General features: G+C 42.1%; 1 protein-coding gene across 14 annotated transcripts in view; it reads right to left on the bottom strand.

Annotated features, from left to right (window-relative positions):
- Nucleotides 1–326: 326 nt before the first annotated feature.
- Nucleotides 327–16,712, bottom strand: part of CSPP1 (centrosome and spindle pole associated protein 1) — an 86,260-nt gene continuing 69,874 nt past the window's right edge. For all 14 annotated transcript variants that reach the window (XM_032469944.1, XM_032469956.1, XM_032469955.1 and 11 more), the window contains 7 exons: nucleotides 15,398–15,537; nucleotides 14,055–14,195; nucleotides 12,263–12,312; nucleotides 9,371–9,434; nucleotides 4,088–4,197; nucleotides 3,133–3,271; nucleotides 327–1,189 (listed from right to left, as the gene is read on the bottom strand). In XM_032469944.1, the coding sequence (XP_032325835.1) occupies nucleotides 978–1,189; nucleotides 3,133–3,271; nucleotides 4,088–4,197; nucleotides 9,371–9,434; nucleotides 12,263–12,312; nucleotides 14,055–14,195; nucleotides 15,398–15,537 (856 nt within the window). In that variant the 3' untranslated portion in view covers nucleotides 327–977. The remainder of the gene's footprint in view (nucleotides 1,190–3,132; nucleotides 3,272–4,087; nucleotides 4,198–9,370; nucleotides 9,435–12,262; nucleotides 12,313–14,054; nucleotides 14,196–15,397; nucleotides 15,538–16,712) is intronic.

Raw genomic sequence — 16,712 nt, forward strand, 5'->3', positions numbered from 1 at the left:
ATATCAGTGAAATTTCACACGAGGTGGACTTATATGATCTTTTGTCCTATTAATCACATCAGTATAATAGGAAACTGATGCAGCCCAGTGCCTGGGAGTGTTCTGTCGTGGTGCTAAAGATTAAGAATTATTTCCAGGAATTTGAATTAGTCTTTCCTTTTTTAAAGGTGCCTCTTACAGAGTGACTAGAAAGACTTGACTCACTCGGTCCACGTGTCCACAGTGGTGCAGCACAGGCTCCAGCCCCTGGCCGTGACCCCTGGGTGTCCCTGCCTCTGCTCCACTTCCCGAACACCTTATCTAGTCCACGTAAAATAAGAAACTGATTATTGGTAATAAAAATAATTTATTTCTGTCAAGAAGTATTTAAGTCATAAATTAGCAAACTTAATGCCTTTGTTGGCACAAAAATTGAGGCAGAAAGATGTGACATTTAGTGCATGGCTCATGGGAATAAAATCACAAACAGTTCCCATCAGTCATTTATATTGAATCAGCCATAAATGACATGGAAGCACACACGTCTGATTCTCATCACACAGCAGCTGGAACAGTCACAGCTACTCTTACTAAGTGAAAAATCACTGAGAACAGCGATAACAGATGAACACAGAACAGTATTCTGGTTTTACAGTACTGTTAAGACACTCGTGTTTTATTCATCTTATCTTACTGACAAGCAGAATTGAAAATAATGCACATACGGTAGTTGATTCCAAGAGTTCATTACCACCCTAGTTTAGTTTATGGCAAAACTGTGCAAAAATAATTCTATACAATCCTACATTATATAAATTAATAATCATGGCCTTTTATTTATGTACATAATATACATCCTATACATTATCATGGAAAAAACACACCTTATGTACAGATGGAACTGCCAGGCATGGGCCAATGGTGGCACATACTGTTACGGTTCAGATTCCACATTCCTTTCACCTTAAAAGGCACTACTGGGTCCAGCACAGGTTTATTCAACCGTGGGCCGTTGACAGGCCCTGCCAAGTGAAAGTGCCTGGTTTTCCAGGAACCTGCTGCTGCTCCTGCCTCAGCTGCTCCGCCATGAACCGCTTCAGCGTTTCCGAGGTGCCTGGGCGGAGCCAGGGCTCAGTGGCTACAGAGTTAGATCCATCGTCACCCGTGTGCTTCATGATGTCGTCAGGGTCAACCAGTGATCTCTCGTCATCTAAAGGAGGCAAGACAGACGCGACTCAGGTAAGGTGGCGGCAGCAGGTGATGCGAACAGAGGTCTTAGTCTAACCCGTTACAGCGTGGCGTTTCTCCGCAGTACTGGGTTCTGAGCTGTCCTGGTTTGTCCGGACCCCTCCTTTAAGAGGTAGGAAAGCAAACCCCGGAACAGGCCAGTTCAAGAAAGCAGAAAACGAGCACCTGAACAAGGTGAGTCCACGGTGCCGGCCCCACAGGGACTGCAGGGACAGCAGGGAGACGGCGCCCAGTGTCACCGACTGTAGAAGGGGAGGCAGTCTTACTCTGTGTCACCTGAAGGATGCCACGCAAAACTTGTTTTTATTTTAGCAAGGGTTTTGGAAATATGCCCAACCTCTAATACTGCTTTGAGGAAATCAGGTCATTTTAGGAGAGCACTAGACAGGGGGTGAAGTTACCTCCCTCCTTACACCTAGTCTGAAAGCTGGTTGTCTACCCCATTAAGAGGCAGCTCTTGTGTTTCGTTCTTTAATTGGCTGTACTCAACATCTATACCTTATTTTACTTATTATTAGATGTAATAGGAAAATCTGTCTTCCTACCCTGTGATGTCAGTTTTTGGTTTTTTTTTTTAATTACATCTCCTGGACTGTGAAGGATTAGCCCAGCAAAGGGACAGTGGTACCAACTTCATGAGCAGTCAATCCACATCGTACCAAAAAGCTCCTGTTTGAAAGGACAATGTAAAAAAAAGAAAAAAAGGTTTAGAAGTTGAAAGCCTTCTGGAAGATACTTCAAATGCTCTATTTTCTCTCAGTTTAAGTATATCCCTGTTAAATGTTAGTTCACCTTATTGGTTCTAAAAGAAATTGAGGAATAGGTAACTCAGATTAAAATGCCATTCAGCCAAAAAGAGCACTGCTTTCCCACTGTCCACATTTCTGCAGGTACGATATGCCAAGTACTGTTCCATCAATGTGCCCTGTTTTCTGGCATTTGGTATGAAATTCCCACCGGACTCATGACGTCTTACTGTTAGAGAGTATACAAGAACAGGGTTTAATTAACACAATATTAGGGGAGGCTACAGCCCAGTGGTAGAGCGCATGCTTAGCATGCATGAAGTCCTGGGTTCAATCCCCAGTGCCTTCTCTAAAAATAAATAAATCCTAATTCTGCCCCCCCCCAAAAAAAGAGAAAAACCCCACAGTATTAAAGGTTAGATACAAAAATATCTTAAGAAATTGCTATTAGAAAATTACTGTAGCTTAACAGACTACAGAGACCTGTGCAGAGAGACCACTCTACATTTGCTAAAGCCAGTACCAGGGCTTAACGCTGCCCCACTGCTCCACTAAGCGGATGACTAACAGCACCGACATGAAGGTGGCCTGGGGCGCAGAGGAGCTCGGTAGCTGCCTAAGGAAGCGTCCTGCCAGCCCGTGCTCGGCACTTAAACTACAACCTGCTGTGCGCCGAAGCAGTGAGGCCACGACACCCAACACAATGTGCCGACTACCGACCACTGTGACTTCTGCTGCGAATCATACAAAGAAAACACTAACCTGAGGCTGTTTCGCTTTATCCATAGTAAAGGAAGCCAAGTAAAAAGGTAAAAAACTTTTCTTTGTAGCACTACAAATTTATAATAGATGTGTAATCTAAAGAACGCAAGGTTTTACAGTTGACTTCTGATAACCCCACTTCAGTAGGGGAAGTGAGACGCCAACACTGATCAGTGTTTTCCCTGCTGCAAGCACAGCCCGGATTTACTTAATAGGCAGAAACGTCATCTGTTCAGGGTGCCCCCTCTGGTAGCAAGAATCTGTTGCACAATGAATCCTTCACTCTGGTTTTGCTGGATAGCGGCTATGGAACTCATTTCCTCTGTCCGCCAGCCATCAGTGAAAACCTCCGAGTTCTTACAGAATTTGCAGTCGGCCAACACGCTTGTCCATTTACCTGTATTAATAGGTTTATTCTGGAGTTCATTCAGTCTTCGCATTCGTTCCTCATTTCTCACTCTAAGCTGATCGACATTTACACTGGATACAGATTTTAAAGAGAGGCCATCTGGTGGTACATTAGGGTGACTGTCATCCTGTAGTTAAGAAAACAACTTCAGAAATTCATTGATATAAAATAAGTTCAGAATAAGCCAGTGAATTGAAACATGTTCTTGCCCTTGATAAATGTACAGTGTGATGAACAAAGGAAACGAAAATGTTAGCATTTATACTCTAACTCCTGTTGAGTACACACGCAGGCCCAGATGAAGGTACAGGACTTGTGGTAACATGAATGTGGCCACACTGGGTAAAGGTGAGGAATTATAAAATACAGAAGGAAAAAAATCCAAACCTTAGGGGCTAAGCGTCAGTGACATGCAGAGTTTAAGAAACTGCCCAGAGTTGCTTACCCAGCAAAAGGACATCATGGGGACATGGACTAAGGGCGCCAAAGCCGGTGCTCTGTGCAGGCAGAGAGTAAACATTCACCCGTATTCTGAGAAAAGGTCATGGGGTCTGAATGCCAGCCCTCCTGTCAGTGTGGCCTTGGGCAAGTTATCTGAACGAAATGGAGCAGATGGCCTGCATGATGCGCTTAGGTGACTGAGGCTGTCAGTTGCTTCTTGTGCCTTCTCTGAAATTCACATACTCTGCAGGGGAAAGGAGGGGACTGACACTTACAGCCACCTTGGGAGAGGAGAATGCTACCGCCAAGAAGCTAAGACACCAGAGTCCAATGACCTGCTCACGGTCATCCCATATCTGGAGGCAGAGCCAGGGTTCAGACCCACATCCACCTTACTCCAGAGCACGTCCTCTCTTTCCTGGACCACACCAATCGAGCATGGGTCAGAACCCAGACCTCTCATTCCTAACCTCGAAAAAAGAAAAGAGTGTTTCATACATACAGAGTCCAGTCCTTTCAACTTGCTCCTCCTGCGCTCCCTCGCAGAGGGCAGCTGTGCCGGAGGCGGGAGGGCGTCATCCTCGATGGCAGGGTACGTCTCACCGTACGCACCTGGAGGGCACACAGAGGAGACATCTCAGAGAGCCACCACTTCACATCTTTTTACTCAGAGCTAAACGAAAACTTTTAATTCAGACATTTATGTATGTACACACTTCAATGATTTTTATACAGCTGCTCAACCACAACACTCTAGTTTTAGAACATCTCTATCATCTCAGAAGCTCCCTTGTGCTCACTGGCAAAATCACTCCCCACTCCCACCTGCCCAACACCATGTAAACACTGATCCGCCTTTAGTCTCGAAAGATTCACCTTTCCTGGGATTCTATATAAATGGAATTGTACATGTGCTGCTTTGTGTCCTTCACTTAGCATGATAGTGTTTGAAGTTCAGCTGGGCTGTGCCATGTATCAGTGCGGTTGACTCTTGAACAGCAGTAAGGATTAGCAGTGCCAAAGCCGCTGTGCAGTCGAAAACCCACACACTGCCGTCTCTGCCTCAAAAACAGTTTACACATGACTCACCCGGGGCAGGAAGCTGAAACAGTTTGGACTGAATCAGGACTCACACCCTACTTCTTAAGATTCCAGACACTGTGATCTCTAATCAAACGCAAACTTGCCCCCACACTTTCACATCTGTGAAATGAAAATACAGGTACTGCACTGACTGAAAAACTCCACACGGACGGGGACCTGCACAATTCAGACTTGTGTTGTTAAGGGTCAGCTGTAGTTTTTTCTCCCCGCCCCGCTGCGTGGCACTAGCACATGGCTGTGTCGCACTTTGTGCGCTGACCAGCTGACGGACATGGGAGCTGTTTATAGTTGGAGATTGTTGATAATGCTGCTATGAATGTTCACATACATGTCTTTTTGTGGCTGTATGTTTTCTTTTCTTTGGGCTGTATTCCTAGGAGTGAAACTGCTGGGTATTACGGTCACTCTGTGCTTAGCATTTTAAGGAATTAGAACCATTTTACATTGTAAGAAGGTTCTAGTTTCCCCACGTCCTCACCAACACTTAGCATTGTCATTCGTTTTGATCACAGCCATTCTAAGTGAGCCAACAGACTATTTGACCATAGAGATGAATATATTGCTTAAAACATTTAGAATTTTTTCCCCTAACTCTATTTTGAAAAAATTAAAACCTAAAGAAAAGTATATAATGCAATGAATACCTAATATCGCCATTTCTTACTTTGCCACATTTCTGTGTATATATGGGAGGGGGTGGTTGGTTATTTGTTGCAGACACCTTGACACTTTGTCCCTAAATTCTTAAGCATGTACCATCTAAGAACAAGGACTGTCTCCTACACAGTCACAATCTCATTACCACATTCAGGAAATGTAACACTGATACAATACTGTAATTTAATATATATAACTGACACTCAAATTTCTAAAATTTAGTCTATAGCTTTTTTTAAGCAGCAATAACTATATTTTATTGAATGAGATATATGGGATTTTCTATAACTCCAAAAATAGTTTTCTGACTTTTTTTTTTTATTATACCCCACCAATTGACTCACTTTTTTAAACACTTTATTTTTACTAGTTTTTAAGGTCAATAAAACTGAGTGGAAAACAGAATTCCTGTACACCTCCCACCACCACTCATGGCTTACCCCATCTATCAACAGCCCACAAAGAATGGTCCATTTGTTAAAATTCATGAACCTACACTGACACATCATTGTCACCCAAAGTCCAGAGTTTACATTAGGGTTCCTTCTTGATACTGTATGTTCTATGGGTTTTAACATGTATCTACCGTGACAGTATATCCATTCATCTACCTAAGGACAACGTGGTTGCTTCCGGGTCTTGGCAGTTACGGATAAAACTGCTGTAAACATCTGTGGGCAGGTTTTTGTGTGATCAAGTTTCAGCTCCTCTGGGTAAACACCACCAAGTATGAATGCTGGATCATACGGGAAGAGTAGGTTTAGTTTTGTTAGAAGCCACCAAACTGTCTTCCAAAGTGACTGTTACCATGTTCTGTTCCCACCAGCACTGGGAGAGTTCCCCTGCTCCGTGCTGCCAGCACTGCTGCCGTCCGTGTTCTGGATTTTGGCCTTTCTAACGGGTATGTCAGTGGTGCCTCGTTGTGTTAATGTGAATCTCCCTGCTGACACATGATTTGTATTTCCCTAGTGAACGATGTGGAATGCCTTTTCATTTGCTTATTTGCCACCTGTCTGTGCTTTGGTGAAGTGTCTGGATCTTTTGCTCATCTTCTAATTGGGTGGTTTTCTTATTATTGAGTTTTGAGAGTTCTTTGTATTTGGGTCAGAGTCCTTTATTAGATGTGTCTTCTGCAAGTATTTTCCTCCAGTCTGTGGCTTGTCTTGCTCTCCTGACACTGTCATTCACAGAGCATTAAAGTTTAATATCAATGAAGTCTAGTTTACCAGTTATTTCTCTCACAGGTTGGTGCCTTTGGTGTTGCATCTAAGAAGTCATTGCCACGCCCAAGTTCTTCTAGGTTTTCTTCTGTTATCTTCTAGGAGTTTTATAGTTTTTGTGTTTTACATTGAGGTCTGTGGTTCATTTTGAGTTGATTTTTGTGAAGGGTGTTAAGGTCTGTGTCTAGACTGACTTTTCTGCATGCCCAGTTCTGTATTTTTTCTCCATTTTACTGCCTTTATTCCTTTGTCAAAGAAAGTTAACTATACTTGTTTGGGTCTATTTCTAGACTCTGTTCTGTTCCATTGATCTATTTGTCTATCCTTTTGCCAATACCACACTGTCTTGATTACTGTAACTTTACAGAAAGTCTTGAAGTCACGTACTGTCAGTCTTCTGACTGTTCTTTCTCCTTCAGTGTTGTGCTGGCTATTTGGGCGTTCTGCCGCTCCGTATGAACTTTTTAGTCAGTTTACTGATATCCATAAAATAACTTGCTGGGATTTTTACTGGGATTGCATTGAATTTATAGATCAAGTTGGGAAGAACTGACATCTTGACAATACTGAGTTTCCTTTTATTTAGCATTTTATTTCATAAGAGTTCTGTAGTTATCCTCATAGAGATAGATCTTGTACATATTTGTAAGATTTACATCTAAATATTTCTTTTGGGGGGAGGTGCTAATGTAAATGATACTGTACTTAAATCTCAAATTCCACTGGTTCATGACTAGTCTATGGGAAAGCAGCTGGCTTCTGTGTATTGACCTGGTGTCCTGCAGCCTTGCAAGAGCCGCTTCTTACTGTAGGTTTTTTCTACTGATTGTTTCACATTTTCTACAATCATGTCACATATGCACTAAGGCAGTTTTATCCCTTCCCAGCCTGTGCACCTTTTATCTCCTTGCTGCGTTAGCTAGGACTTCCACAGTGATGCTGAGGAGTGGTGAGAGGAGAGCTCTGCGTCGTTTCTGACCTTAGCAGGGAAGCTTCCAGCTTCTCGTCACTGAACGTGATGCTGGCTGCAGGTGTTTGCAGATGTTGTCTAGTGAGTTGAGGAAGTCCCCCTCTATTCCTAGTTTGCTGACAGTTCTCACGAATAAGGTGCTGGATTTTGTTTAAAGCTTCTGCATCTATTATGTGATTATTCTCCTCTAGCCTGTTGAAGCAACGGAGTATATTTGGATGAGGTGTTTTAACTGAATGTAAACCAGCTGTGCGTAACTGGCACAAACCCCACTTGGTCACGGTGTCTCGTTTTCTCCATACATCGCTGGATTCGATCGGCTGTCGATCTGTAGTTTTCTCTGCGTGTGACGTCTTTGGTTTTGGTGCTGGAGTGATGCTCGCCACGCAGAATGAGTTAGGAGTACTTCTGTCTCTTAGAAGGGGTTGTAGAGAACTGGTAGAATTATTCCCTAAATGGTAAAATTCATCAGGGAACCCATCTGGGCTTGCTGTTTTGTTTTGGAAGGTTATTAATTCAATTTATTTATTGTTATCACAATCAATTTGAGTTTTTTCAAGCTTTACTGAGATATAATTGACATATAACACTGTGTAAGGTTAAGGTGCCCAATGTGATAACTGAAATGTCTACCACACTAAAGCTAGTTGACACATCCTTCACCTCACACGATTGCCATTTTGTTGTTGTTATGGTGAGATAACATTAAAGCTCTACTCTCACAGCAACTTTCAAGTGTAAAATACAGTATTAACTACAGTCACCATCCTGTACATTAGATCCCAGAACTTACTCATCTTAAACTGAAAGTTTCTACTACCCTGTGACCAACAAGTCACCAGTTCCCCCACTTCTCAAATTCTTTAGTAAATCTGGGCCTATTCAAATTGTTTTTGCCAGATTATGACTTTTAACAAGCTGGTCCATTTCATCTAGGTTATCAGGAAAAAAAAAAAAAGGCATTGACACACCAGCCTTGCCCACATTCGTTAAAACAGTGTTAACACAGTCATGACTATAGGCTATTTGTGGTGACCGTTACCGTTAATCAAAAAGACACACTGTGTAGCTCTGGTCCAGTGTAAGGTTAATGAATGAAATATTCCAAGACACTGTCTTGAGTGCCCCAGACTGTCCTCATTATTAGCAGGATTAGTAGTCACATTTCCCTGATGAGCTATTTTCTCATCCCTATTTCCTACTGATTTCTCTATCTTTACTCACTCTCTACAATATGACTTCCTTGGAAAAGAAAAATTAATTTTAAAAAAAAAACGAAAGAAATATAGGCTGGTTTGGACTTTTGATCACATGAAAATATAAAGTAATTGGCATGAAATACAATTAATATGTAAAAGGGAGGATTCCCTAGTACAGACGTGCTTACGATCAGGGGGCATAATTACAAGCATCTATTATAGGTATATTCCTGTACCTTCACATACCTTCTGAAGACTTTTAAAAATTGAAATACTTATTAAGATAGTTGTGGTTTCACATGCAGGTGTCAGAAATAATAAAGGTCTCTTGTACAGTTTGCCAAGTCCCCCTAATGGTGACATTTTGCAGAACAAGAGCAGGAGTCCCACACCCACGCACTGATACTGCTGCAATCCCCCGAACTTACTCAAACTTCCCCAGTTTTACTTGTGTTCTCATCTGTGTGTTTGGGTAAGTTATACTTGATGATTATCAGGGTAGTAAAACAAAACATTCCTTTTTTTTACCATCTTACACAACAAAGTACTGATTTTTAAAATATGGAGAAAAACAAAAGAAATATAAATAATGCTTAATATTTAAACGAATAGATTGGTAACATAAATATACTCACCAATAAAAGCACTATCAGATTCCAATAATGAATTTTTCAAGAAATCATTAGTGTCATCTCTGGGCTAAAAGAAACATCATATATCAGTGACTGTTTTTATTAGTCCTGTGTGGAAAAACAACAAATTTGTACCAAGAGGCACAAGTCTACACACTCTCCCCAAAATTAGAAGAGGACAGGGAGAGACAGGACTGGCTGCTTCCCTCCTTCACCACAATCCGATGCCCAGAAAATACAGGAAAGACCCTTTAATTGCTGATGTCGCAATTCATTCATTCTCTCAACAGATCTGTGCCACGCACTAGTTTACTATTCCTCCAGGCGAGGAAGTGCAGCTACAAAGATGAGTAAGAGTTTCTACTGTGGAGTGGACCACAGCCCCATGGGGGCAGAAAGGCATCCCCTCAGATACTCACGGCCTCATGTGACAGCAGGTCACAAAGGCATAGCACAGACATACAGGGACATAAGAGGAGGGAGAAAAATAATGCTAGGGTTGGACCTGTAATGAGCTCTGAAGTGAGAGAGAAATTTACATACAGAGAGTTCTACCGTAGAGAACAATGTCACCTTATATATCGGAAGGAACCTAAAGTTGGCCAACACCAGCGCCCTGCAGCTCCCCACCAAATTTTTGGGCTGTGCTAGATCCGAACACCCCATCGACGAGCTGTCCATTAATTTCTAAGGAAATGCATTCCACTAACACACAGCATTGGTAATCAGAAAGTTCTTCTCTTTCACAGAATTCTTCTACATCCTGAATTTAATTGTTTTAAATTCTGACTCTACTGCTTTCTAACAGGACAGTAATGGTGATGACGTCCTTCACTAACTGAGGAGTGTGCGAAGCCCACCTCAGCTCTATCTTCTCCATGACAGTCCCCCCATTTTACCTTGTGTTTTCCATATAATCCAGCTTCTAGGAAGGTGAGCCCAAAATTTATTAGCTTTTTTGGTAACAGCCATGATAAACTGTTGGCTTATTCTCAGTTTCTACTCAGTATAATACAGTGTTATTAATCTAGGATTTTAACCAAAATCCCAGAAGTTAAATTTCACTATCGTTTCACTGAGAAGTGTGGCTGCCACATACAGAGAAACCTACAGAGTGCTCAGACAAGGTGTCCCTACGTCTCAGGCAGCGTGGTGCAAGGACGAGGAGGGACTCGAGTCCAGCCTGCGTTCCAGCGCGGGCTTTGCTGCTTGCTGCCGTGTGACTACGGCTAGCAGTTTCCTCTTATGTGAGATGGAGGTGAGCGTACCTTGCTGCCAACTTTGGAGCAAATCAAGGTCAAATACCTTTCACAGGTACAGTTTGTTATCATTATCAGTTCCAAACCCAGCACCAACAGCTACCAACTGGTAATGCTGGGCAACTAACAGCCTAGCTGAGCCTTACTTTTATAATCTGAAAATGGGGATAAAATACTACCTGTATCATTGGCGTGAGGGAAAATTACATTTATTTCCAACCTCACACTTTTCCCGAACTCCATCTCTTACCTACTCACCAGCTCCACCTGTTTGCCGTGTAGTTCTCTCACACTCACCGTGACTCATCTAAGTTCCCGACCTTCTCCCTCACCCTGAAATCTGTTTTCCCTGCTTCTTCACCTCTAAATAGCAGCACCAACCAAAGAACCTGAAGTCCACCTGACTCCTCTCGTACCACATATCCAGGATGTCAAAAATCCTACCAGGTAGGTCTCCTTTCAATATAAATGCAACCACTTCCGACTTCCACTGCTCCCACCCAGGCTGAATCACCAGAGCTCTGACTTAGATGACAGCAGTGGCCTCCTGTCCCCGTCAGTGTTAAAACATGAAACAAATCATGTCACTCCTCTGCTCAAAATCTTCGGAAGCTTCTCATCACATTCACAGTGTAAAAGGCAAAACCCGATGGCCCCCGAGGCTCTGCACACAGCCGTCCCCTCCTGGCTCCTGCCCAGGGCCTCTGCCTGGAGGTTCCTCCTGCAGGGACGTCTCGGTTTTTTTCATGGCACCTCCCTGGTGACCTTATTCGAGTGTCACCCACTCAGTGCACCCTTTCCCAGCTATCACTTTCTCTAGAGCCCCACGACTTAACATGCTAAGTATTTTATTTAGTTGTTTACTGTCTCACCCTCTTTCCAGAAAGTACACCCTCAGAGGGCAAGGATTTTTGTTCCTTTTGTTCACTCCTGTTGCCCTAAGCACTAGAATAGTATCTGGTCAACAGTAAGTACTCACTTAAGTATCTGTTCAATGAAAATGGCTCATCGGCTCCCTTTGATCAGTCTTTCATAGATGTCGCTTCCTCAGACAGGAGTGATGCCCTTACCCTGGGAATTTCTCTACAGGCCTCACCACTACTTGCACTGTACACTCCTACTTGCCCAACTGCTGCTAACTGACCACAACTCATTATGGGACAGGCCCTACAAGGGCTTTTAATATATAATCTCATTTAATCCTCACAATAAGCTTTGAGCTATTTTTTTAGTTAACAAAATTTATATAGAAATTACTACATGCCAGGCCTGTCCCTAAGTGCTTGCAAATAATTGATTTTAATTCTATAGCTACCCTCAGATAGGTACTATCATCCCATTTTACAGATTAGGAAATAGAGGCAAAGAAAGATTAAATACCTTGCCTGAAGTCACACAGCTAAAAACAGACTAACTTAAGCAGCCTAGCTCTAAAGTCTTGTTCTCAGCCATTACAATATGCTTTCTCTTCATATTATACTGATGTATCCCTAGCTACCCCCGATACTGATGGGACAAGATTTTAATTCTTTCTTAACTCAATACACCTGAAGAATTCAAAATGGGAATACTCACCATATTCCTAAGAATTTCTATCCCCAAAAACTAGCTTGAAAAATTATAACTGGTTTCTTACCTTTCTGTAGTCTCGTCCTGTAGCACCTGGGACAGCATCTAGTAAGTCAACTGAAGTCAGTGGAGAGCAGAAACAAATTAAAGGGTTAGAAAATACTTTAAAAATAAAAATAAATTTAGAGTATCTTTTGTAACTAGCTCTCTATTGGAAATTACTTTTCAACTATCACATTTCTGAATGTTTTTAAGATACTACTTGTTTATTAAACAAGTTGGATAAAATTCTCCAATTCACATTAACAAAAAGTTAAATCATTGTGAAATTTAAAACTGATGCCTATGGAAAAATAACCATCTCCTCTCAATAGTTCTACGTCTGTGTAGAAAATTGTTGAGGAGTTAAACAGGGGGCTCCCTAATGTGGAACTGAAGGAAACTAATTCAATTCCAGGTACCTAATTCCAGGGGCAGAGATTTTGGATCAGGTATCCCAAAGGCCCCTCTCCGATTTCACCAGCATTCCTATGCGTTCCCCTGAATAGTGCATTTTTCTTTTTAGATACTGCCTTTGGGAAAAGACAGGCTGCCAACGATAACCTCTATTCCTTCTTAAAATATTTTATAGCCATGTTTTTTATTGTTTCATAGTTTAACCATATTCTTATGAATTAAGTGATTATAGTGTTTGGTAGAAACTGGGGATACCCTCAGTGCCAAAATGCACCTGTATCCACAGGGGGATGACTTTTGGGTTTATCGGCCTAAGTTGCCAAGATCGCATCAGATCGTCAGTTGGGTCTCCTAAGGAAAAATTCCTTACAAAATGGTGGAAAGATTGAAGACTGTACTTGCTTCTCTCTTCTCTCCTGATATGCCTACTATTAACCACAGAATTTGGATTATCCTGCTGTCAGAGGGCAATCAATGAGACCACTGTTACACACTCTATACAAGATGGAGGGAAGACTTTCCCTGTATCAGTCTTTGTCCAAGTCTTGACCTTTCACCTGGGCCTAAAGCAGTACATCACTCACTCCTGCGATACTCTCAAGTGGTCAGAAAAGGATCCTCAGATTATGCAGGCCAGAGAAGCCTACTAAGGTAAGGGAGGGTCCTAAACTTTCCTAGAAGTAACTGGTAGGACCATCTCCTTCTATCTTGCTACCTGACTGCTGCATCTTTATGACTCATCTTCCATGGTGACCCTCAACGGCCTGAAGGTAGGCGAACCTGGTGAGATGTTTTCTGAGGCCACCAGCCCCACTCTGCCTCAGGTGCCCACCCCAACCCCAGCCACACACTCCCAAGGGACCCTAGATTTTTTCTTTGCAGCATTCATCACACTTATTTAGCATCTAACTTCTCGAACAGAGTATAAGCTCCGTGAGAGCAGCAGCATATGTCATTCATCACCATATCCTGTGGACATGGGTCAGCACCTGAGCTCATAGTAGGCACTTCCTAAGTATCTGTTGTTTGACTGATTATACAAAAATACTCTCATAGCCCAGTCTGAAGCTTTAAAGATTTGACACCATATCAAAACAAGCACACACAAACACATGGTTGAGAAATGTCCCACAGGACACTATGTGTCTGCCCAACATTCCTTCCCTTGGTGCACTTGTCACCTGGCCTAGGCAAGGTACTCCATCTCTCATGCACGGGCAGGTACCCGAGCCAAGCCAATCACGGCCCTCTCTGGGACTTAATCTTTTCTGGGACCGTAGGCCAAAGAGGGTCATGTGAGCATGGAGTGCCTGAGACTGAAGTCACACAAGAGATGGAGAAATAAAACCAACCAAAAAAATGACCCATTGAAACTGTATGAAATAGCAAAGATTACTTCTTACCTTCAGCACCTTCCTGCATTTTTATTCTGTTCAGTCTCTTCTGCTGCTCTCTCAGCAGGGCCTGCTGCTGAATCTCTAAGGTGTGATGGTCTCTTGGAGGATCCGGGTACATAAATTTCAGATCAACTCGTGTTTCTGAATCTGGAACAAAAATTAAGTTACATAACTAAGTTAAATCTTGTTTCCAAATGAGATTTCATAAAACTTCACTAAAAATGACATATAACAACCTAATTTCAAAATCAAGGAACAATATAAATAATTGGACCTCAGCAAAGTCAAAGGACATCATAAAAATCATCAAAAAATTAATGAACACGAAATTAATGTTCTTTAAATAAATGGTTTTTCACAGACTTCACATTATAAGGGAGCCCCCAGCACAAGCAGCAGCTTCCTGCACTTTCTCTATCCCAGCTTCCCCACTCCCCCAAGACGCCACCCAGAGCCTGCAGCAGGGCAACTATGTGCAGGTACATCCAAGCGGTTAGTCAGACGCCAGATCTCAGGCACCTACCAGACACTGATCCCTAAAATATACTGGAAAAATTAAAACATAGTGTTACTGGCCAATGAATATTTTAGCCCTTGTAAACATCATGCCAAAAAAAAAAAAAAAAGTGAGATAAATGCAGGCTGGCCAGAGCTTCTGGAAGGGTGTCACTGCTGGAGGAAATGGCAGTCTAAGAACTCCCCTGTGCCACAAGTTCAAAAATCATCAATTGATCAGGATGAAAATGTTGACCCTTAATTTTTTTAAATTATTGTTTTTTATTTTGGTGGGGGGAGGTAACTAGGTTTATTTATTTTTAGAGGAGGCACTGGGGATTGAACCCCGGACCTCATGCATGCTAAGCAAGCGCTCTACCACTTGAGCTCTACCCTCCCTGCAACCCTTAATTTTGAAATCTTGAGAATAAAAACATGGTCTACTCATTTAAAAAGTCTTAAAACTGTTATTCCTTTTGATCCATAGTGGAAAATGGGAGGCATGCTGAGTAGCTAAGAATTAGAAAATGGTTAAGAGCAAAGGTGACAGAAGAGACTGTGGACACATGGACTTGGATTGGAGCCTGACTCCCCCGCTTCCAGACTCAATTTCCTCTCTACAGGCAAGAGTCATCAACAACCAAGGCACACAGTGAATGAGGACAAGACGTTGCAACAGGGAAATGAATGGCTCAATTTGCTCAATTTTATGGTTTAAATCTTTTTCTTCTCAAGGCCTCTTTACTATAAATGAAACCTGACTTTAGAAAAACAATACAAATGTCTTCAAAGACACCTGAATATGGGTAGACCCCTCTTGCTGTATCTTTAAGACAGCAGTATATTCTACTCACCTCGATCTTTCAGCTCATTAAAGTCATGGATATTCTGAAAAGTAGCAGCGTCCAAGCCCTTAGGTGACGGTCTTCTGACAGGAGCCTGTAAGCGATGTCTAGCCATATCAAACACATCCATGGGATTCCTGTCTCTTCTCCTATAGATATGTGACAAACTGTGATAAAAGTGTTTTATGGGAAGAAAATCTTGTTGACATTTAACTCTCAGTACAAAAAATTTGGCATCTTTCACCACAGTGTATTATAAAAATTTATCCTAACAGCTGTTATTTCAATCCCTTACAGTAAAAAATAGCTTATTTATAAGGTCAGTGTAATCTTTCAAAATGCTCGGATGCAAAGTATCTTCTTAGAAGAACAGAAATGAGTTAGCTTTACCTGAAATGTTCATGTAGTAGAAAGATATTAGAGTTTTTGGTCAAAGAAACCAAGATTCAAAGACCAGCTCTGCTACTTACTAGCATTTGACTGTGATTCCATCATCTGTAAGATGTAGGTAATGTCTAGCACAGTCAAATGCTTGTAAGTAGCAGAGCTGGTCTTCTGAGCATGAGATTAAGTGAAATTATATATTGTAAAGTACCCAGCATAGTACTTAACATGCACTAGGTCTCAATAAATGTCACCTTCCCCTCAGCCTAGAACAGAAATTATACTGAGAAATATGGTGTTCATATGCTGCCCAATGGGTATTGTCCACAGTCCTCAACACTGATTTTACAGTGGACTTTCAGGGAATCTGATACCAAGTTAGTTAAATAATACTCGATTCCTGTGGGACCTAGGAAGTTAATATAACAGGCAGGTAGCTTAGTAAGGGAGTTTTCAGCTAGGACTTTGGGGAAGTGATGATAAAAGAACAGGGACAAGAGATGGTAATCTCTAGCCCTGGAAATGAAATGAAGTATCTGCTGCTTCCCTCGGCCCTAGATGGGTCCCCTCTATTTTTCAAAATGTGGCTCTATGCTATAGGTGTAAGAGAGTGGCCAGATCGCTGCCTTCATTTCTTTATGCACTAAATCTTTCCTAAGCACCTAGGCCAGAGGAGTCGGGATCCTCACAGGCAGTGCCCCACTGTCCTGGAGTTTCCCTTGAGGGGGGAAGGAGTCACCAGCGCCACAAAACTACCTTGCCAAGACCTTCAATAGTGAACCACCTAGGGTGACAGGAACTGCAACAGATATTCATTAAAATGCAAGATAAATACTGAAAAGGCTTCTAGGAGGCCATTAAATTGGACTCCTGTCTAGTTTCCATTAACACTAATAATTAAGTAGGCTGCTCAGTTAGAAACTAAGTTATTAGCTCTCTG

Source organism: Camelus ferus, chromosome 29, assembly GCF_009834535.1.
Source record: "Camelus ferus isolate YT-003-E chromosome 29, BCGSAC_Cfer_1.0, whole genome shotgun sequence".
Lineage (NCBI taxonomy): Eukaryota > Metazoa > Chordata > Mammalia > Artiodactyla > Camelidae > Camelus > Camelus ferus.